This window comes from Cyprinus carpio, chromosome B10 (assembly GCF_018340385.1).
Source record: "Cyprinus carpio isolate SPL01 chromosome B10, ASM1834038v1, whole genome shotgun sequence".
Taxonomy (NCBI): domain Eukaryota; kingdom Metazoa; phylum Chordata; class Actinopteri; order Cypriniformes; family Cyprinidae; genus Cyprinus; species Cyprinus carpio.
This window is the reverse complement of record NC_056606.1, coordinates 16,767,398-16,791,224: the sequence shown is the minus strand read 5'-3', so window position 1 is coordinate 16,791,224 and position 23,827 is coordinate 16,767,398. Positions and strand designations below refer to the sequence as shown.

At 35.2% G+C, this 23,827-nt stretch overlaps 2 protein-coding genes across 5 annotated transcripts; one reads left to right on the top strand and one right to left on the bottom strand.

Annotated features, from left to right (window-relative positions):
- Positions 1-89: 89 nt before the first annotated feature.
- hhla2a.1 (HERV-H LTR-associating 2a, tandem duplicate 1) lies at positions 90-23,805 on the bottom strand. Of its 2 annotated transcripts, none has more exons than XM_042732925.1 (7): positions 23,422-23,805; positions 3,573-3,857; positions 1,301-1,576; positions 877-1,203; positions 635-724; positions 477-539; positions 90-364 (listed from the first exon to the last, which is right to left on the bottom strand). In XM_042732925.1, the coding sequence occupies exons 2-7, from the start codon at positions 3,829-3,831 to the stop codon at positions 297-299; spliced, it is 1,083 nt and encodes a 360-aa protein (XP_042588859.1). In that variant the 5' UTR covers positions 3,832-3,857; positions 23,422-23,805; the 3' UTR covers positions 90-296. The 2 variants fall into 2 exon arrangements, with proteins under 2 accessions (XP_042588859.1, XP_042588858.1); XM_042732924.1 differs by lacking the exon at positions 23,422-23,805 and adding an exon at positions 6,077-6,635.
- Positions 9,352-23,422, top strand: LOC109097661 (gamma-aminobutyric acid receptor subunit rho-1-like). 3 transcript variants are annotated; one of them, XM_042732921.1, is made up of 9 exons: positions 9,355-9,789; positions 11,311-11,423; positions 14,610-14,677; positions 15,094-15,317; positions 16,893-16,975; positions 18,679-18,816; positions 19,698-19,850; positions 20,530-20,723; positions 22,857-23,422. In XM_042732921.1, the coding sequence occupies exons 1-9, from the start codon at positions 9,647-9,649 to the stop codon at positions 23,157-23,159; spliced, it is 1,419 nt and encodes a 472-aa protein (XP_042588855.1). In that variant the 5' UTR covers positions 9,355-9,646; the 3' UTR covers positions 23,160-23,422. The 3 variants fall into 3 exon arrangements, with proteins under 3 accessions (XP_042588856.1, XP_042588855.1, XP_042588857.1); XM_042732923.1 differs by having other exon boundaries at positions 20,530-20,772; positions 22,857-22,969; XM_042732922.1 differs by lacking the exon at positions 18,679-18,816 and having other exon boundaries at positions 9,352-9,789.
- Positions 23,806-23,827: the final 22 nt, after the last annotated feature.

The window sequence follows — 23,827 nt, the reverse complement described above, 5'->3', positions numbered from 1 at the left end:
CCCAAACATTTGAGCAGTAGTGTAATAATTGCTATTTATATTGCCAGTATGAGGTTTATGGAAAATTGATGATAAAATACAGACAAATAATATATATATTTTTTATATTTTACTTTTTTTCAGAATAAATTATGGGAAAATATTTAATCAAAGTACCATTACAAATATATCAAACATTTTCTCGTGACATTTTCCTGGATGACAAATTGTTTTCTCACAAATAATCAGACTGCATAGAAATAAAGTCCCATTAACTGGTTTCCTTCTCATAATATTATCCTTTCTTCTTTCCGTGGCTAACTGTGAGAAGCTGAAGGCTGTGTCATTAGTTTATTTCCAGCTTCTGGCTCTTCTGATGTTTTGTCTATGAAAGACAAAAGGAAAACACTCAGTTTCATTTAAATGGAATTTACATGGCTGGGTTCTTATATGATTAAATATAAAAATAAAAATAAAACAAGATGACTGGACTATACCTGGGTTCATGCTTTGCATTTCCGCATCCTCTTGAGCGCTTTCTTGATTTCTTTTTGATTTTGCTGCACACATAAACAAAATATAAATTTTTGTGTGAACCACTTAACACTCTTATGCAGATTAATTATTATGGATTGAGTTTTGTTCACATTATTACCTCTGTATCTTTTTATAACTAAAGTGAGAGCAAGAAGAGCGATTAATCCTACGACGATACCCAACATCCACAGATTATATCTAACAAAACCTACAGAGAAAAAAAAGAGAACAGAAGTGTTAATTCAAGACAGATGTTGGTGTTAAAACGTGCACTGCCCCAATGTTTTGGCAGGAAATGAGTTCTAGGTTTGGTCCAACAGATCAATTAATGGATGGATGAGTTCATGGATCAGTGGATACCTTTCTCCTGCCTGGCGGATGTAATAACAACACGGCTCTGTATCAGATGCCGTGTCTCTGCTCCTGAGAAGGCACATGTGTAGATTCCAGAATGTTCTAAGCCAACAGTGTTCTCCAGTGTTAGTGAAACGTCTCCCTTCAATGCGTTGTCCTCCTTTAGTTCTGCATTATTCCAGAAGCTTTTGGATTTATGAGTCTGGGTGTCATACGTGAGGATATCTGTGGTTTTGTTTGCTGTCATAAAAGTCCAGACGAGAGAGAAGGACTGAAGTTTCTTAGGAGCCTTACATGGAATAACCAGGTCTTTCCCTTCAGAGCTGGTAATTTCTGAGATGTACATGAGAAAACATTGGTATTATGCACATTTAAAACATACCGCAGCATATATCACTTTTTTGCACATTACAACTTGATCAAGTTTTACCTTGCAGTTGTAGTGAAGCTGTCCGTGTGTGCGTGCCGTATTTAGAGGTGATGTTACACACATAAATATAATCAAGGCTGTTGTTTTGCTGTTTTAGGATGCTCTCTACTGTAAAGAGGCTCTTTCCACCAGGAGCCATGTGGGTGATGGGCTGCAGGGCATGACTTAACCTGGGTTCTGTGCTCCACTGCACCACCGGTGCTGGATAGACGTCTTTAGTAGAGCACTGAATCAGCCCAGAGGGACTGATGTCAATGGAGACTGTCCTGATGGGAGCTGGAAGACATCAAATGAAAAATAAAAGATAGACAGATAGATAGATAGATAGATAGATAGATAGATAGATAGATAGATAGATAGATAGATAGATAGATAGATAGATAGATAGATAGATAGATAGATAGATAGATAGATAGATAGATAGATAGATAGATAGATAGATAGAAACCCGATTTCAAAAAAGTTGGGACACTGTACAAATTGTGAATAAAAACAGAATGCAATGATGTGGAAGTTTAAAATTTCAATATTTTATTCAGAATACAACATAGATGACATATCAAATGTTTAATCTGAGAAAATGTATCATTTTAAGGGAAAAATAAGTTGATTTTAAATTTCATGGCATCAACACATCTCAAAAAAGTTGGGACAAGGTCATGTTTACCATTGTGTGGCATACCCTCATCTTTTTATAAAAGTCTGCAAACGTCTGGGGACTGAGGAGACAAGTTGCTCAAGTTTAGGAATAGGAATGTTGTCCCATTCTTTTCTAATACAGGCTTCTAGTTGCTCAACTGTCTTAGGTCTTATTTGTCGCATCTTCCTCTTTATGATGTGCCAAATGTTTTCTATGGGTGAAAGATCTGGACTGCAGGCTGGCCATTTCAGTACCCGGATCCTTCTTCTATGCAGCCATTATGTTGTAATTGATGCAGCATGTGGTCTGGCATTGTCATGTTGGAAAATGCAAGGTCTTCCCTGAAAGAGACGATGTCTGGATGGGAGCATATGTTGTTCTAGAACTTGGATATACCTTTCAGCATTGATGGTGCCTTTCCAGATGTGTAAGCTGCCCATGCCGCACGCACTCATGCAGCCCCATACCATCAGAGATGCAGGCTTCTGAACTGAGCGCTGATACCAACTTGGGTTGTCCTTGTCCTCTTTAGTCCAGATGACATAGCATCCCAGTTTTCCAAAAAGAACTTCAAATTTCGATTCGTCTGACCACAGAACAGTTTTCCACTTTGCCACTATCCATTTTAAATGAGCCTTGGCCCAGAGAAAACGCCTGCGCTTCTGGATCATGTTTAGATATGGCTTCTTTTTTGACCTATAGAGTTTTAGCCAGCAACGGGCGAATGGCACGGTGGATTGTGTTCACCGACAATGTTTTCTGGAAGTATTCCTGAGCCCATGTTGTGATTTCCATTACAGTAGCATTCCTGTATGTGATGCAGTGCAGTCTAAGGGCCCGAAGATCACGGGCATCCAGTATGGTTTTCCGGCCTTGACCCTTACGCACAGAGATTGTTCCAGATTCTCTGAATCTTTGGATGATATTATGCACTGTAGATGATGATAACTTCAAACTCTTTACAATTTTTCTCTGAGAAACTCCTTTCTGATATTGCTCCACTATTTTTCGCCACAACATTGGGGGAATTGGTGATCCTCTGCCCATCTTGACTTCTGAGAGACACTGCCACTCTGAGAGGCTCTTTTTATACCCAATCATGTTGCCAATTGACCTAATAAGATGCAAATTGGTCCTCCAGCTGTTCCTTACATGTACATTTAACTTTTCCGGCCTCTTATTGCTACCTGTCCCAACTTTTTTGGAATATGTAGCTTTCATGAAATCCAAAACGGGCCAATATTTGGCATGACATTTCAAAATGTCTCACTTTCAACATTTGATATGTTATCTATATTCTATTGTGAATAAAATATAAGTTTATGAGGTTTGTAAATTATTCCATTATTTTTTACTCACAATTTGTACAGTGTCAGAACTTTTTTGGAATTGGGTTTGTAGATAGATAGATTTGTGCTTCAGATGAAGCAAAAAAAAAAAAAAAAAACGGCCAGCTAACTAAATAAAAGACGATAAATGTAACCTATGTTACTTAAATAAACTAAGCTGAGGAAATTTGTGTAAATTAACCTGTTTGGGTCGACTTGAATCGATGACTCACTCATTAAACACAAAAACACTCGGTACCTAATACATTTAAAATAAATCAAAGTATTCCTCCAAGAAACAAACCTTCCACTGATGCAACAACATATGTCACAGTTACATTGTTGACCACACATTTGTAGCTTCCTTTACTCCTCTTATCTACTTGTTTCACAAGCAGTGATGCGTTTCCCTCAGAGACGCTATCGCTGAAAAGAGACATGTTGGCATGGTTGAACCTCTGTCCCGTCGGCTCTGAACTGAATATGAGCGCCTTCTGCTGGAACCATTGGATGTTCACATCACCATTAGTAGGTGTGAAAGAGCAAGGAAGAATACAGTCCATAGAGAAGATGCAGGTCACACGAACTTCTGCAAATCAACAAAAAAGCTTTCAGATATTCCTGCATGTACAAAAATGATTTATAGACCTTAGGCAGATCTTATATAACTTATATAGCTTTTTTATAGCTTTTAACTTCTTAAAAAATTAAATACATGAATGCATTAGCATTATATAACAAAACACCAAATAATACAACATTTACAAATAAATTATTTTAGTTATATCATTTCCTCTCAAGGTCTGTGATCTAATACAATGATCATACACTGAGATGCCTGCAAATTTACCATTTAAAAACCATAAGCCCCTTAGTACTGAAACATCTTTTTAAAATTTTGCTGATAAGACAGCTGGACTATTAGGTTTGTCATCAGTGCTGATTGCTAACTTTCAGGGGCAGCTGCTAAAGGCAGGTAGATTTTAATGTAAATCTAGTAACAAAATCGCTATGTTGGCAACATTGTTTGTCATATGCATATGTGTACCCCCAGCTTCCTAACCACATGCTGCGTGGGTGTGCATGTGTACAAATATGAACACCAGTATGTCTGCCTCCTTTTTTCTCAGAACAAAGTGAGTTCTGCTGCCCCTATTTGCTGTCTGGCCTTTTCTGTGAGTGATTACAATTGTGTGTTCACCCATAACATCACTCTAAGAGGACATTTATCAATAATGACCACTCATGACTGTGATTGTTTAGAGTTCAACACACTCACCTTATCAGAAGATTGTTTGGCTATAAATACAAAATAAACAGAGCAGCGGCAGAGTGTATGACAGCGTTGACCTTTATGTTGTGACACGGTTGTGCATTGCAAGTCTGAGATTGCACCAGATTATATCTTTATCTACAGATTGATCAGCATTGATCGCATCTTTAAGTGTGCCAAAATCCTCAACAAACACGGTTATAGTGTACTGGAACAGTTGTGGTTTTACAACTGTTTCTTATCTTATCTTGAAGTCTTACATGCAACACTTTCCTTTCCTAGTCTAGATCTATTACAGAGAGTCCTCAGAGAGGTTTGTTGAAAAATTCACAGTGACCGTGTAGGTCACAAATGACTGGCCAGAGTGAATTCTAGCAGACTCACTCATCTCCTTCACTCGCAGACTCTATTACAGGGGGTGGGGGGCAAAAACCCATTAGCTGAAATTCTGCCTCCACTTGAGATCTAAGAGTAGCATCCACTTTAATTACATAATAAGGTATATTTATAATGAGGATTCATCTTTCCTGGCATCCTTTCAGTTTGGCCGATGATCTATTGCTGGAATAATGCACATTTGAAACTGGCAGGTTCATAAATAGAATAAATTTTATAATAGTTTTTATTATTGTAAAAGTTTTATTTATATTTTAGTTTAAAATCTAATTTTTACACTGAAAGCACTGAAGATAACAGTGTGCTGAAATGTTTGCTCGTGTTCATCTGTTTTAATTCACATGCACTTTGCATTTTTGCACAGGTGTGTGTGTGCATGTGCTTTGATTTCTCGTTATTGTTAACTAAAAAATAACTCAAATATAAATTAAAACTATTATAATTTTGGTAATTGAAATAAAGTTAAAATAAAACTATACATTTTAGATGAAAAACTTCAGAATTCTAAATCTTGCTTTGGCAACTGAAATGCATAAGTTTAGGCTGAAGTACTAAAATTACTAAAATTGATGTAAAAATTAATAGAAACATTTGGAGAAAAAAATCATAAAAGTTAAACTAAAATTAAAATGGAAACTGAAAATATAAAAAGCTCATTAATAAATAATACTAAAATAACACTACCTGCACCTATTAAAATTTCCATCTAAAGCAGTCATGATGGGTAACAAATAACACTTTTCCAGCTCTGGAAAGAATTCCTAAGGAGGAACTACCTAATAACTAGAAAACAGATGTCTGTGGATGATCTTGCCAACATTGATACTTTATTCCATCCACTTGAATTACATAATAAGGTATATTCATAATGTACTGCAAGTCTTTCCTGGCATCTTTGTAGCCTGGCAACTGTGACATACAAACATGAATTGATAAAAAGTGGCCTAGCTGAAAGTGGCAGGTACTGAAATCAAAGCAGATTGAGAGTAAAAAGTAAAATAAATCACTCACTCCAGATGATCAGTTAAGAACTTTGAATTGTTTGATTTGTTCATGGAAAGTGGTATTCTTTCAAATAAATAAAAAATAAATGTGCAAAAAAGTTTCAGAAAAAAAATAACAATAAAAGTTCATCTTACCTGGAACCTTACACGCCACTAAGGAAAAAATCCATAAAACAACACAAGCGCCATTGTGGGTCCTTGACATTCTCCCTCACAAACAAAGTACTGAAGCAAAGTAAGACGTGTGGAACTAAACGGGAAGCGTAGACTGAAAGAAAACTGCTTAGAAGATGAGACTCTTCAAAGAGTCTCTCTCAGGAACGTAATCAGACCCTGTTCCTCTTTGCTGCTTCACAGACAGGCAAAAAAAAAAAAAAAAAAAAGAAGTACCCCCTGGTTCCACCTGAATGAGAGTCTTTGTGAATATAAAAAACAAAACAAAAAGAGAAACAGAGAAAGTTCCTAGGTGACTTTTGAATATTGGCTCTGCTGTGCTGTGAACTTGCTGTGGGTATGAATGACAGAGGAGGAGCAAGAAAGAGAGAGAGAGTGGGTAGACAGGTTTCCACGCCTCTTTCATAGATCATGAGTCACTAAATGGCAGCTGAAACCTTTTAACGCCTACCACGTACTCCGGCTACTTCACCATAACCTTCCCACATCCCTACAGGCCAACCTTTCTGAGGCGCTAGGTCTTTTATCAACACCTTGCTCTTTGTTGAGGGTTTGCTAAATATAGACATGCTTCAAACGTCCTTGCAACCTTCTTGCCAAATTTGCCAAAGAGTGCAGTAAGCATGTGTACTTAACTAGTGGTGGATTGCAGTAACCCCGATGGTTAGTAAAGGTTCTTATGACGTCAGAACATAAAACAGTCGTTTCCTTCCTGAAAGGAGCCCTGTAGATGGCCCAGTACATTATTCTGCTTGGCATTCCACACTCAGCTCCAACAGATGCATCATGCTTAGAAGGAGTTTAAACTTGCAGTATTTGCAGACTTTGACAGGTGCAAGTTGTCATACCAACCATACAGGCTCGCCAAATGCACAGACTTGAGATGTGAGAAAGTGCTTTTCTTGCCTGAGCTGATCGAGGGCCTGCAGGCTGCAGAAGAAGTGTGGTCAATGTGTTTGATGACATGGCAGTAAATGCATTCCTCTTGGCTTCAATCACACTGCACACAAATGCAGTTTGGTTTTTATATCCAAAGAATGACTGTTTGCAATTTCATTGCAACTGATGCAATCTGATCCATTTGTTCAGACTATCTATCTATTTTAATGCTAGACTGTATGGCCTTAAAATATTTAAACATCAAGCTTTTAAAACTACTTTAAACTTTCTGATCAGGTTTTCTTAAGTCGAGTTGACAAACTTTTTAAAAAGTGCTTTATATTTTATTAAAATTGCACACTTCATATTATGTTTACATAAGTTTTGCATCCTAAAAAACAAACAAACAAAAAACCTTAGGCTACTTTAAATTCAATTCAAAGCAAATCCTTATTGGAGCAAGTCCATTCACTTGGCCACGCCCCCGAGCCGAGTGGGAACCATCGAAATCTCCATGTTTATGTTTTTCAATAACATTTGTCAAGTCTGATTACAATAGTCTCATTTGAATCCTTTGAATCCTTAAATCCACCATATTAAGCGATGTGATTTGTCTCATTCATTTTTCTGTTTTCACACCATATTGTTGTAAAAATATAAGTAGATGTGTTTTAGATATACAGTATAGGACGTCAAAATATGATTTAGTTTTTTTTTCTCATTTTTAATGTAGACTAGAGACAGAAAAAAAGGATTCCTTGAAATTACAGTGCAAACATTCATTTAGTGGACATTTATGTTCAAATATCAGCACACTAATAGCTATATCAAAGTTTTGTGATCAAAACAGGCTATTAGCGCTCCTGTCATACAGTATTTGTCCACAAGGGGATGTTTATAGAATTTGTGTTGATAAACTAAGATGAAGTGTGACTGTGGAAACTACCCTTTCGCTGTGATTGCGAAGCAGCTTTTTATATCCTTCTTATAATGATTAATGATCTGAATAGGGAAGGATGATCCTGGTTGAGTGTAAATAGCAGCTTCCTCTAGATGCACTGAGGCACGTGCTGGTCTCCCTCAGATGCCAGCACTCTTCTGTGTCCTCAATCAGACTCTAATCCTGGATTAGAGGAGCATGTTACTGCTCTAGGATTACTCTTCTGCTGGCTCCAATTTTATTATTGATTGTGTGCCACTGTGTTTCATCAGATACTCAAATCGAATATTGTTTAGAATCTGACTGTCTCTCCTTTATTCCCCTTTCTTGTACTTGTATGAATAATAGGTTTACCCCCCCCCCCCCCAACCCCGTTATTAAAACTATTGGATACTTTTTTTTTAATCATGTGTTTTTGTTTTGCCCTTGTCCCAAACAAAGACTTTCAATTTAAAAATATCAAAATCCACCAGAAATATTAATTGCTACAGAGTGAAATAATCATAAACTATTCTGACATTTATTGTGCAACACTTATTTGCATATAATTTATATATTATATAATGAGTAATGTTAGATCTAGATTTAATAACTTTATATTAAACACCTTTTGTGAAAAGTATTTATATACTTTTTTGTCTATTACTGAACACGGTAGCAACTGTCTAGATGTCTTTTAAAGTAAGCCTCTCTTTTTCTCTCCCATCCCTGCTCTGTCTCCCTCTGCACCTCTCTTTTCATCTCTCTGTCATCTCTTGATGTTCTTCATGACTTTTTCTGTAATCCTCCATGAAGCGAGTTAAGATCTGTCTCACAGATTAGCCTGCAGGAGGATCTACACATCAATAGCTAATAGCAGCATGACACCTATTTAGCTGTACAGACACGTACAATTACAGAAATTCACTGCTATGCTATGCTTCATTTACAGCTAGAGTTTAATCAGAATGTTGAAGACTCAATAAACATATAAGACTAATAACAATGTCCTAAGTTTCCGTTGGCAGACATGGGAAGATCAGTAAATGATTCTTTAGCATCTTACTTATTTAGCTTAGCAATATTACACAAAACAATACAATTTTTAACACTGATAATAATAAGAAATGTTTAAGAGCACCAAATCCTCATATTAGCATGATCAACATGTTAGCATAGATTTATTCTGTCAGCAAGTTGAACAAGCTGTCTGTCTTAGCAATGCATTTGATTCTAAAGGAAAAATTCTCGGATACAATTCACAAAAAAGAGGGCTAGTTGCTTTTTTTAGCCAACCTGATGGTAGAGTTAGCTCTGGTTGTGATGCACCTCCCCTTCCCCTTCCCCGTGGAGTTTATAGGTTACTGAAAGATTTCAGCAGCTGCATGTAAGAAGATTAGAGAGGAATTAATGTCATTCCTTTGTCATTATAGAAATAAATTGATATTTGGTTTTAATCGGAGAGAGGAGGACATGGTCAGAAGAGCAGACAGACTTTTAGGCAGGGTGGGAAATGAAGACCGCCAGCCTTACACACACTAACACACATGCACAAAAGCAGAGACTGTGAAACATTTGCTGCCCGGTGTGGATCTAAGGGCCTTTTCTGTGTCGGAATGGCCGGCACTACGAGATGGAAAGGATGCTGGGTAAGGAACTCTGGAGAGTTAGACTGATCCCACATCGTCTCTCTATTTCTCCCTGCATCAGATCCTGGAGCTCAGGACTCGGTCATGAACTTTGCTCTCTCTGTACTGAGGCTGATGTGCCTGGCCTGGCTGTTGCCCGTCGTCCTTCTCAAAGGAAGCAACACGCAAAACCAGCGCAGGCACAAGGAAGTCTACCTGGGAGAAAACACACGGCACAAACATGGAGGGTGAGGATGCTTTTGCCTGCTCCTAAATGCATTTGCAGAATGCTCTGGTAGTCGGAACGTTGCTTTGTATATAATCAATCAGCTCCATTCTGTTTAATTTAAATACCCGTGTCAGCCTGTTTACACTCTTGGTCTCATTTATTGTGGTCTCGGCCCTGTGGATTGATGTGTAAGGGTTTATTTGAAGCCCTGTGCTGTGTTTTGACCTGCACTTTGGAGATGTTGGATTGCGTGTGTTTGAAGGTGTAATTAATTGTGGATAAGGGAACTCTGTAATTAGAGCTCATGGTTGAGCTGGGTATATGCGGTAAACAACAAAAACAGCACTGGATATCTATTTAGTCTTTTAGTACTGATCCAGAGGGAGGTCATTCTCAGGTAACAGTGCCATTTGAAGCAGAGAGTTTCAGAAAAGTATTTTCTTTTTTTCTTCCATGAATTGGAAAAAAAAAAAAATTTCTTTAATGAATCAGGACAATTTCTTCATATTATTATAGTGCAATGTGCCCTATTTTTACAATTTTTTAAATTTGATTTATATATATATATATATATAAATATATATATATAAATAATATTTTATTATTAAATATAATAAAATAAAAACGTATCCCTGAGCTAAGTCTTAAGGTGCTACATTATTGCAATAGTTTACTGGAGTTTAACTATTGAGTTTGTTGTGGTCAATACAAGTGTGAACATAATATAATATGACAGAAACATATTAAAATACTGACAAAGAGAAACTTGCATTCCCTGATATATGATATCAAAAAGGTTGGACAGAGTTAAATCTATGAAATTATGTGAATATTATCTTATTAATTGTATTAGTTAGTTAGTGGGACTCATTTGGTACAGAATTGGCACCTGGAAAGGACCTAGGCCAAATTAAAATATGAAGCAAAATATTTTAATAAGAGGCATATTTATTTAGCCAGCGACTGATTGTATTGCTAGCTTTTGATTAAAAAGATGTCTCAAGAGAGTAAGAAACTGTTGAACACTTTATGTATTATGCATTATAAAGATTTATAATGCATGTTAAAATGCATTATAACTGTTCATAAATAATTGTAACCCAAGTTAAAATGCATTGTGATATTTGCAGATTCCTTGTAACATATTGGCTGGTTACTATGTGTTTTAATATATACTTGATACGGTCTAAATGTGTAAATGATTTAAATGATACTTTCTAAAAGCAATGAACAGAGTATTATAATGTATTATGACTGTGATTACAATTATTCATGCATTTATAAGGTGCATTACAAGGCACAATAATGCATTTAAAATACTTATATAGTGCATTATATATAAAAGTATTACCAAAAACTGCTTTCTGGATTGCTGCATACTAAAGTTGAAATTAATTTCTCTAAACATCCCACTCTTTCAAATTTCTAGCTTTGGTCAGTGCTGTTTTTTAACCCAAACATATCTTTGTGTATGTTATTGTTTATGTCTGTTACATTATTTTAAAAAAAAAAAATCCCCATTTTGTCTCTTTTCAAACAGACGAATAGACTTTAAAACGAAGAAGTCTGACAGCACCAAATCTCTGCTGATTAAATCAGAGCAGCTCTTGCGAATTGAAGATCACGATTTTGCCATGAGGCCTGGTTTTGGAGGTGAGGAAATCTTTCCATTCAAAAGCCACTTATGAATTACTTGCGGTTGTATTTTCAAAATAAATACCTGTTGCATTCATACATTTCAAGCATCATGTGTTATCTTGGTGTCTTGATGGTTGATTTGAATGATATTGCCTTGGGAATGCAAGCTCGTTCCACACAGTTGGTGTGAATACATGGTGTGACATACAACAACAGCACTAATACAGCACAGAGAGGCACTGCAAGGACAGCTGGGATAATTTCAGGAGATGGAGAGAGAGGAAAAAAAGAGAAACGATGATGTGATTACCCAAAAATCTGCTGATGGGAATCGTGATGCTTTTTCTGATGGCGATCACACACGTCACACTATGCCAGCAATTAAAATGATCACTATTATGCAAGCAGCAGGAAATTACCATAAATGTCAGATGAAAATCTATATAAATATATAGATCTTTTCTGTAAAATAATATTATACAGAACACTATATTCTCTGAAAATCTCATTCTTGCATGCTTTTAAGCTGCTAAGTTTGTATGAAACATGCTGTGCTGATATAGAGATATCTTGCATACTTGCTGCTGTTATTTGCTAGTATATGTTCACTGTGAAAACTCAAAGAACAGGGTAAAGCAGTGTGTTCTGTTACACTGGCTGAACTCAAGATCAAGAGCTTTAAAAGTCACCGTAGGCCAAATGACCAGAATGTGACTCTGCAGCTGAGATTGTCAAAAATGTAGGTTAGAATGTCATATGCAATGTGTCCAAATCAAAAAAAAAAAAAAAAAAAAAACACCCTGACCCAGATTGGTAGCAGTGCCAAGCAGACAATACACTGAGGACAGATGTGTTATATGCACAGTAATCTGCATTATAATCCCAGCGGCTGTTTTTAAAATAAGAACATAGAGTGGTATGCTGTTTTTTCAATCATATAATCTTCTTGTCTGAGACTTTCTGTTCTATATCCGATTTCGGGTCCATTAAGGTGAAAGTATTTGTGAAGCAGCGACTCTGTAAGAAAGCTATAATGATTGTGTGTTATCATATACTGTATGTTCATGTCCATGTTATTTGTCAGCTACAGATATACTGTTTAGCATTGTATTATTCCAGGGTGCTTTAAATAATAACATGGTATATGTCCAAAAATGGAAGTACCATGGTACTTTTTTGTTATTTTGTCTGCTAATCCCTACATGTGAACACTGAGATTGAGTTTTATTTCAGTCCAGATTAGGTGAGCATGATGGTTCTCTGAAAACAGTGAGAGGCTGATAATCACACCGAGTCATGTGCACTGAGTTAAATCTCTGTTTGTAGGAAGCTTAACATTGCTTTTCAGATTTTATGTGGGTGATGAGTCGTGAGACATCTTTTTGACTTTATATGTCATTTCTTTATGTTAGTCAATGATAGTCGATTAAATGTCCTTTTTTTACACAGTTCTTGAAATATTATAGTAATAGTTTAGTTTTCAGACTAACTCTCTGGAATTTTTCATAGCGGTTTTAAAGTTCTGTGGTAAAATCCGAGTTTTTAGATGTTTTCAATAGATTCAATATTGGATAAGAATCAGACACTTGAAATTCTTCTGTTCTGTTCAAAGACATTGCAGCTGGTCTGCATGCATTTTTTTTAATGTGATGCAGCTGTGAGTTGAGAAACTGATGTGTCTATGGTCCCCTTGAAAAAATAAAACAGCCAGCACAAGCAGAGTGCTTAATGCAGATAGACACAACTATGATAGTTAAACATACGTTTGTCATGTCATTCTGTTATGATAAAGCAAATTGCATATAGTCCTTCTTTCACAAATATTGACTCATTTGATTTGATTACGGCTTCCACTGATAGATCTTAGAAGTAAATAGTTGGCAATTTGATAGTTTAGCGTTACATACAGTATAGGCTACATTGTAAGGAATGTGTTGTTTCTTCAAAGTTAGATTAATGAGTCTTTTGAATTTGAGGAAGAAATATTTAGAAACAGTGATGCAGCTGCATGTGTTGACATGTGGCATCATTTCAACAATAGATAAAAAACTACAAGGAACAAATGTGGTAACATATTCTTAATTTTAAAAATACCACTGAAAAAACTCATAATGTGTAGCTTCAAAAGTGTTGTCAAACAATTAATCGCGATTAATCACATTCAAAATGTACATAATATATGATTATGTACTGTGTATATTTGTTATGTATATATAAATATAAACATGCATGTATCTATTTAAGAAAAATATGTTTATATACTGTATTAAATATATTTATATATAATATAAAATATAGTAATATAAATATATAAATGTATATACGTCAATATTTTCAAAATATATACTGTGTGTGTGTTTATGTATACATGATAAATAAACAGTACACAAACATATATTATGTAAACCAAAACTTTTATTTTGGATGTGATTAATCGCGATTAAACATTTGACAACACTAATCTTTAACTATATTTTGCCATTTGAACAAGTCCATAGCTACACAGATTTAGGTCTTTTCTGGATTTCTGGGAGCTGGACATGAACAATTAATGATTTAGTAAATGAGTCAGATTAACTGAGAAACTACTCCAACTGAATCATAAATGATTCACTTGAAAGGACAGGAACATTTAAATCAGATATCAGACTTCACCGGTTGCACAGTATGTTTTTGATTCACTAAAAAAAACTAGCTCATAAGAGCTTGTGATGTGAATCAGACTTCACTCGTCATGCCTTATGTTTTGTGCTGAATAGCAGGCAACACTTTCAAAGTTTTTAAGTAAGGTGTCCTGTACATCATCAGCAGAAGGATGCACACACAAGAACCATTTATGTAACCAAATGTCATTAAAAAAATCAGTCATTTATGGTTTGCTTTATGACTCCAATTCTGGTTGCCAAACCTATAGAGGTAAAAGGTTAATCTGAACAACAAAGCTCAGGTCATTTGATTTTAAATGGGTCTGAATGTAAATGTTTGAGTTTAAACTGAGCACAGTATTTAGAGACACTGACTGAAACTCAAGCAAATACAATTTTTCTTAGCTGAAAAATAAGAATCGGAAGACTGTGAGGTCACCATTTGAACTCATTACTGTCTAAGAGAAACAACTGAGATATTAAAGAGATTTATTTTGTTTTTTTTTGCCATGTTCTCTCAATTCTGTTCCTTCTCCATCTGTGACATTGAGTCCAGGTTCGGCTATTCCAGTGGGCATCGATGTGCAGGTGGAGAGCATTGACAGCATTTCAGAGGTCAATATGGTGAGTGTCTGCTCTTTTATAAATTACTTTTAAACTTTAACCTTTCAGTTAGATCTACATACCCTCAACTCCCAGTGCTAGTCATACATCAAGCTTAAATCCTCGACCATTTAAAGTGATTGGATTCACGACTGAGGCAGAGGGCAAAGGTTAAAACAACAAAGACTGTGAATGTGTGCAGAAAAGCATGCTGAACCCATAGGGATGTTCAGTTGGCATACATATCTTTATGTACTCAAGCGTCATTAATTTATTTTTATATACTTTATTTCATTTTTCCTTATCCTAAGTTGCAGAAATGGAACAATGAGAATTATGGCACCAGTTATAACCATATATACACAGTGACATTTAAAGTATAAAGGAGTGGCTTATGCAAACTGACAAAGTCTTTTTCATATGTTTTGTGGGCATAGGACTTCACTATGACCTTGTACCTTAGGCATTACTGGCAGGACGACAGACTGGCCTTCCCCTCCAGCAATAACAAAAGCCGAACTTTTGACGCTCGGCTGGTGAAAAAGATCTGGGTGCCAGACGTCTTCTTTGTTCACTCCAAGCGTTCTTTCATTCACGACACCACCATGGAAAACATCATGCTCAGAGTCTATCCAGATGGAAACATTCTCTACAGCGTAAGGTAGTGCATGAAGCCGCATTCCTGAGACCAGATGTGAAACTAGCAGTTTCCCTGAGGCATTTTTAAGATCAGCTTTTTACTTGGAATAGTTTGTCATGAAAGGAGAGCTCATCCAAATCTAAAAATTCTGTCAATACTTACTGTCGTTCCAAACCTGTATGACAGGGTTATTCAAATCTTACCCTCAAGGGCCAGTGCACTGCATAGTTTAGCTCCAAGCCTGATCAAACACACCTGAGCATGCTAATCAGTGTCTTCAGGATCATTAGAAAATCACAGGTAGGTGAGTTTGATCAGGGTTGGAGCTGAACTCTGCAGTACACAAAACCACCAAACTAACATTAAAATAAACCTTAACAACGACTTTCTTTTTTCTGTGGAACACACAATTTGATGTTTCAAAAAAAATATATCCCTTGTGTTTTTATTTCCAAACCACAACAGTTCATAATAACTCAATCCAAAAAAAAAAAACAGACTGAAATCTCAGCCATTATTCAATCATAATTTTGAGCTGATTCTATTTAGTGAACCAGATGAATCAGTTCACACAGTGGACTGAATGATTTGTTCAGTGGGTTAAACTTGAGAACCAGATCAGTCTGATTTATGACTGTTCTTTTGGGCTGGTTCTTTCAAAAGAACCCGATTTGGTTCATGAATATTACTCAACTTTTGTTTTGGGATCATGTTGCATTGGTCAGCTGTTCAGTGGAGGGGAGGATTATGAGTGAATAGCGATTTACATTTTAGTCTATTAATTAAACAAAGCTATAGTATTGTTTCAGAAGATTTGAAATATGGCCTATAAGCTGTGCATACATACTAGTTCTAGGTTTTGTTTTGTTTTTTAATTGCCAACATAACTAAGAACTCTCATTGTATGGAAACATCTGTAATTTTTCTATCAGAAAAAGTGTTATTATTTATACTATTACAGATATTATTTTGAATTGCCTTTTTTTATTTTAAACTACTATATTTTCATTTTCATTTTAGTTTTTTATTTATTTATTTATTTGAATGTTTTCAAGTAGTTTTTATTTATGTTTATTTCAGTTTTGGATTTAGCAATTCAGCTTAAACTTATTTCAGTTAATTGCCAAGGCAGCAATTCAAACATTTAATTCATCTTAAGTTTAATTTAATATTTGTATTTTATTTCAGGTTTATTTTAATTAACAAAATGTTTTAATAGTTTTAGTTTAGTTTAGTTTTGACAACACTGATCAGAATATACATGGGGGGGGGGTGATGTATGACCAAATTCGCATATACTTTAACTGACAAGTGAGGTGTGGTTTTCGTGTAAATACTTTGGAACTATAGTTGGACAAGAATTTTGTCTAAGAATTAGCAGCATGTGCTGCAAGTGTAGACATGTGTGCATGGTCAGGTGTGCCTAAACCAGTTTACAGTATGTGCAGGATCAGTTTTCAGTTCAATTCACCTGAATTGTTTCCTTGATTTGATGTTTTGCGAAGCTCAATATCACATGATTGCAAGATTTTAAAGGGACTTTTTTAATCTCATTGTAAGTGATTTATTAAGGCTGTACTGAATTGTGAATTGCAGAATCACAGTGACTGCTCTCTGCTCTATGGACTTCAGCAGGTTTCCTCTAGACACACAGAACTGTTCTCTAGAGCTGGAGAGTTGTGAGTATGACAGTCTGTGTGTGTGTGTGTGTATGTACACTCATCAGTAAGTACTATTTACAGAGTACAAGGAAATAATAAGTCAAAGCACAATGCTCTCAGTATACCTGTAAACATATCCTAAATGTAGCCTACTGTTGTGTTTAAGGGATAGTTCACCCAGAAATGACAAATTCTGTCATCGTTTACTCACCTTCATTTCTTCTGCCGAGCACAAAAATAAGACATTTGCAGGATGTTCACAGCTTGTACAATGAAAGTACACTAATGTTTATTTTTGAAGAAATTAATACTTTTTTATTCATTAAGGACACATTAATTTGAGAAAATTTACCAGTAAAGCCTTGTCAAAAGATTTCTATTTTAAATGAAAGTTTATATTCTTCAAAGAGTCCTGAAAAAATGTATCGGTTTCAACATAAATACTAAAGAGCACAATAGATTTCCACATTTATAATAATAACATTTCTTGAGCACCAAATCAGCATATTTGTGATTAGCATAATCATTTCTGAAGGATCATGTGACACAAAAAACCAACCCCAAACTTTTAATGCTCGTGTATACAGTTACCAGGACAAGTCAAATTTAAAAAGTGGTTCATATCACACAAAATGTTCATAGATTTTCAGTGAAAACACATTCTTCTTGGCATTTAGTATCATTAGCTTCAAACCTGACTAAACTGTATATACAGTATATTAAAATTTTATAACAATGGGCTGTTTGCTAAACAAAGCTATTGATCTTTTCGAAAGCTTGGAATATAAGTCACGAATCAGTTAAATAAAACTAGTAAAAATTGTTTTTGGTAGCCAAAATAAAGCTAAAATAAAATAAAATATAAATATTTCATTAAAATCTAAAACTTAAAAAAAAAATGTAAACAAAAATGATAAATGTTGTCTTGGGACATATCTAATATAAAAAAGCTAAAGTTACAATACTAAAATGACTAAAACTGAATTAATATATATATATATATATATATATATATATATATATATACAGTATATATATATACAGTATATATATATATATATATATATATATATATATATATATATATATATATATATATATATATATATATATATATATATATATATATATATATATATTTATTTAAAAAACTAATAAAAGCACATAACAAAAATTGTAAAACTTAAACTAAAAATGAAAACCGAATATTAAAGTAAAAGCTAATTCAGATAATATTAACAAATACTATACACAACACAAGTTGTATGGACCACTTTTGTGGTGCTCTTTGAGTTTTCATTATATGTTAAAAGAGCAGCGTGAACATACTTCAAAAGTTTTCCTAATGTGTGGAATGGACAAAAGAACATAATTTTTCATTTCTGGGTGAACTACTCCTTTAATAGTAGAGTTTTATATGCTTCTGGCTTGCTAGTGGTATATCATATAACCCTTTTTTAGTCATATTTATACAGGCTTCATTGTTGCAGATTTAAAATAATTGCACAGATGAACTGGTTCAAAGTTACATATCTCTGTGTCTTTCACCCATGACACACAGATTTACATGGGCCTCCGCTTCAGAGGAGAGATGGCGGAGCTGGTTTTGGATACTCGGTGTTCTCTCCTCTGAGGAGTGCCGCCCATGTATCTTCAAAGAGAGTTTGCTGTCTCACACCTCCCCACTCCCTTTCCCACGTTTTATTTTTGCTCTCTTGAAGACGCTTACAATGAGAACGACCTCATGCTCTATTGGAAGAATGGGAACGATTCATTAAGGACTGACGAGATTGCACTCTCGCAGTTTTTTATTGAAGAATTCCACCCTTCCTTCGGGCTAGCCTTCTACAGCAGCACCGGTATGTGTGCTTCATTTCCTCCTGCGTGCTTTTATTACCGTACTACCATGTGCTTGATCACAGCGAACCAACAGAGAGTGCAGAAAATTAGATTTCCCAGCATTCTTGACTGAAATGGTTAGATATATGCAGTGCTTTTCACAACTGTTTTCAACACTGATAATAATAAGAAATGGTTTTGAGCAGCAAATGACCATATTAGAATGATTTCTGAAGGATCATGTGACACTGAAGACTTGAGTAATAATGCTGAAAATACAGCTTTGCCATCACAGGAATAAATTGCATTTTAAATATATTAAAACAGAAAACAGTCTTTTTAAATTGCTATAATATTTTGCTATGTTACTGTTGTTACTGTATTTTTCATCAAATAAATGCTGCCTTAGTGAGCAGAAGAAGCATAATACAAAAACATTTAAAAATCTTACTGATCCCAAACTTTTGAATTGTTTAAATTAAAACAAAACAAAACAAAACAAAATAAAACAAAATAAAATAAAACAAAAAAATAAAATTAAATAAAATAAAATAAAATAAAACAAAAAGAATAAAATAAATTATCCATGATATTTCTCTTTCAACCCTGTTTCCATGAAAGTGTTTTGGGTTGGTAGAAGATCTTTGCCAATAACAGATTAATGGAAACTATTAAAATAAAATTAAAAATAAATATTTATTTTTTGAATATTTATATATGTATAAAATGATGCATCTAAGTTCATTATCCTGTTAAATATATCAACAGTAATTCATGGGGACACGTGTATTCTGATTTTTTTTTTTTTTTTTTTCATTTGTAATAAAGTTTAATATTGTTCTTTCTTTAATTTTTGTCTTCATATCTGTTGTAAATGTCCCATACTCTCGGTTTCTCTCAGGCTGGTATAACAGGCTGTACATAAACTTCATCCTCAGGAGACACATATTCTTCTTCATGCTGCAGACATACTTTCCCACAATGCTAATGGTCATGCTCTCCTGGGTGTCCTTCTGGATCGACAGGAGAGCCGTACCAGCCCGTGTCTCTCTAGGTAAACCTCTCGAAGAAATATCCTCTTTTTAGAATCTAGAAATACGTTTAGAAATGATATTCTGTTCATTTGTCCTATTTAACCTGTCAGATCTTAACGTTAGACCTGTGACAGGAAGTTTCTGTAATATCGCCTCAGGTGGGTTGGTAACAGTGAGCTGTGTGTGTTTACTTTGTTCTCTCTGGTTCTCTCTTATGCTTTCCAGGAACAAGCACAAACCGGTTTAGAGAGAATAGAATTAAATTACCTCAAAAATACCCTGAATTATAGTCTGGCCAACAGGTGTTAAACACCCAGCCAGGAAGTTGCTCTTTTCATACACGTCAATGACATCATAACACAAGCCCAGTGAGAGTCACAATAGAAGAAGCAGTCCACACAATGTGTTGTTCTTAAGAAGAACTATAGAGAAGTGGCAGAATTTGGAATAAACAGTGACTAATTTATAGAATATTTGTACTGAATGTCATGCATTTCCTCACACCTTACTTTACTTACCTTTACAGCCAATTTGACCGTCCATATTCTGCTAGGGACTCTTGTGTGAGATGCAATAGATGGAAATATTTATGCTTGAACTTATGAACTTCCTCTTAACATGTTATCTTTGTTTCCCATGAACCCGCTTCTTATTCATTCCTCTGCCCTCTCTCTTTCTGTTTCTTTTGATCTGCTACAGGAATCACAACCGTGTTGACCATGTCAACTATAATAACAGGCGTCTCAGCGTCAATGCCTCAGGTGTCTTATGTGAAGGCGGTGGACATTTACCTTTGGGCCAGTTTCCTCTTTGTGTTTCTGTCGGTCATTGAATATGCTGCCGTGAACTACTTCACCACAGTGGAAGAGATGAAGAAACTTCAGAAAGGAAAGGTCAGGGTCACGGATTGATCAGAGATTGTATATGGTGATATTTGCTCTGGTAACTATGACCAAGATTGAATTTTCACTTTTAAGCTACACATCGCCCCCCTATGGTAATTTTAAGGCAACACACATTCAAACAAAAGTTTACCATGGTAACTATAGTTTTTGTCAAAATACAACAACAATAATAATAATAATGGCATCTGATACATATATATATACAGTCATGTGAAAAAATTAGGACACCCTATTGAATTTCATGCTTTTCTGTATAGCTCTTGCCACAGCATTTCAGTCAGGATGAGGTCTGCACTTTGACTGGGTTATTAAAACACCTTGATTTGTTTCTTTTCAGCCGTTCTGTTGTAGATTTGTTGGTGTTCTTGGGATTATTGTCCTGTTGTCCTGACCCAATATTGGCTGAGCTTTAGCTGTTGGACTGATGTCCTCACATTTGACTCTAGAATACAGGATGCAGAAGAGTTCATGGTGGATTCAATGACTGTGAGGTGCCCAGGTCCTGTGGCTACAAAACAAGCCCAAAATCATCAGCCCTCCACCAGCATGTGAGACTTTTCATGTGTGAGGTGTTTGTGCTGAGATGCTCTTTCGGTTTTCACCAAACGTGCTGCTGTGCATTATGGCCAAACATCTCCACTTTGGTCTCGTCTGTTCAAAAGACATTGTTCTAGAAGTCTCATGGTTTGTTCAGATGCAACTTTGCAAACCTAAATTGTGCTGCCATGTTTTTTTTTAGTTTTCTTTCCTCTGGCAAGCCTTCCAAACATGCCATACTTGTCCCATATTTTTCTAATTGTACTGTCATGTACTTTATCATTTAGCATGTTAACTGAGGCCTGTAGAGTCTTTGGTGTATTTCTTGGATTGTCTTCCATTTCTTTGAACATTACACGGTCTGATCTTGGGGGGAATTTGCTGGGACGGCCACTCCTGGGAGGATTGTTGTCTGTTTTGAATGTCTTCCACTCATGAATAAACTTGCTCACTGTATAATGATGGACTTCAAATTGTTTGGAAATGGCAATTTTAATCTTCCCAGATTGATGGCCGCAACAATAAATTCTCTAAGATCATTGCTGATGTCTTTCCTCTTTGGCATTGTGTTAACACACACCTGAAGGCTCCAGACCAGCAAACTGCCAACACTTCTGATGATCAGTTAAATCAAAGGCATTTGATTAGCAGAGCCTGACTGCTACTTACCATCTTAATTCTTATGTTAACAGTAAGGGTGTTCTAACTTTGTCACACATGGCTTTTCCATTTTGGCTTTATTTTTGTTAAATATATAATGACACTGTGCAATATGTCGCGTTGTTGTTCATCTGAGGTTTTATTTTCCATATTTTAAGACCTGCCACCTGCCAGTGTTTTATTATGTATTTATATATATATATATATAATGTATGTATATATGTGTGTGTGTGTGTGTAAAACAAAATTAAAATAACTTAATAATAGAGATTCTAAATAAATAATAAACAGAGATGCAATAAAAGTATTAATTTTATAAATAATATATTAAAAATACATTTATATTTATATTATATAAAGACAACACAAATTCATTGACCTAACAAAATGTTCCTTGCTAACCATAGTTTCTGCTAAAATACTATAACAATAATAGTAATTAATTTATAAAAAACATACATATAGTTTTTTATTTATGTTATTTATGTTCTCAAAAAATACAACAGAAATTTTGAAAGTAATTAAATTATAACATGTATTTAAAAAAATAATAATAATAATAATAATAATTATTATTATTATTATTATTATTTAATGAATATGCCATTTAATTAAACAATTTCAACTTAATTGAATTGGCCTAACACAACTTTCTGCCAAAATAATAACAATAGTTACAAAATAAAACAATAACAAAATTAATTACATTTTGTTTTATTAAAATTCTTGCAATAAAGGAAAACCCTTATTAATTTATTTTTGCTTTACAGTAGTAACAGCTCAAATCGAATGATTTGTAAATGGTATTTTACACTGACTTCAATGTATCATTTTAATACAAATTAATATTAAAAAAAATGTTATCACTGTTATTAGAACTCCGTAACAGAGATTTACTTTCTCACATTTCTCTTCCTACCAAAGCTTCCAGTTTCCTACGACGCAACCCAGGCTATGGCCTACGACGGCTGTTTTCATGATGACATAGATGTATCGCCTTTCCCCGAACTCCCCACCACACCCAGCACGACGCGGACCATCCCACCCAGAGCCTCCTCCACCGAACCTCCGCCCACCGAAGGCACGAGACTCTGGAGGAAACGCTCAGTCGGAAAAAACATCAGATTCATAATGAGCAACAGCTACATGATTGACTCATACTCCAGAATCATCTTTCCAGTGGCGTATCTTCTCTTCAACATCATCTACTGGTGTATCTACTCCTGATCGTGTAGCTTGAGTTTTTCAGATCAGTTGCTCTAATATTATTGCACAAGACCAAATGAATGCTCTGAAAATAAGCACAAGTGACCTGACAAAGTGGACAGTTTTGTTTAAGTGTAACTGGAGAAAAATCCAGATGGAGATATGGAGATCTCTTAAATGTTTTGCATTTCTCATAGCATTTGAAGGAATGTCTTTTGTCATAAACCCTCAAATGCAAGGAGCATGTTCATCTCATTCACGGATATACTAAACAGCTGCTTACCTGACTCTTTGTTACCATTCTTACGGGATCCATCCACCACCCCAGATTTATCTCCTAGAATTCATTAGATCCGACAGCAGAAACCCCAAAGCAAGCCAACCTTCTTTATATGCTCAAGAATTATAACTTGTGAATAAATTAAATAAATGAACCCCTTAATGCTAGTCTCGCATAGTAGGACTTCTGACTCGTCAAAGTTTAGGCCATGTTTTTCTGTTGGAACCACCCACTTGAACAGGAAGTGTCTGTCTGAGTGACAGGTAAAAGGACCAATCACAGTTCAGAGTTTCACCCATGACACTTACATAAAGTTTGGGGTTGGTAAGATTTTTAATGTTTTTGAAAGAAGTCTCCTATGTTCACCAAGGCTGCATTTATTTTATAAAATAATACAGTAAAACTGTAA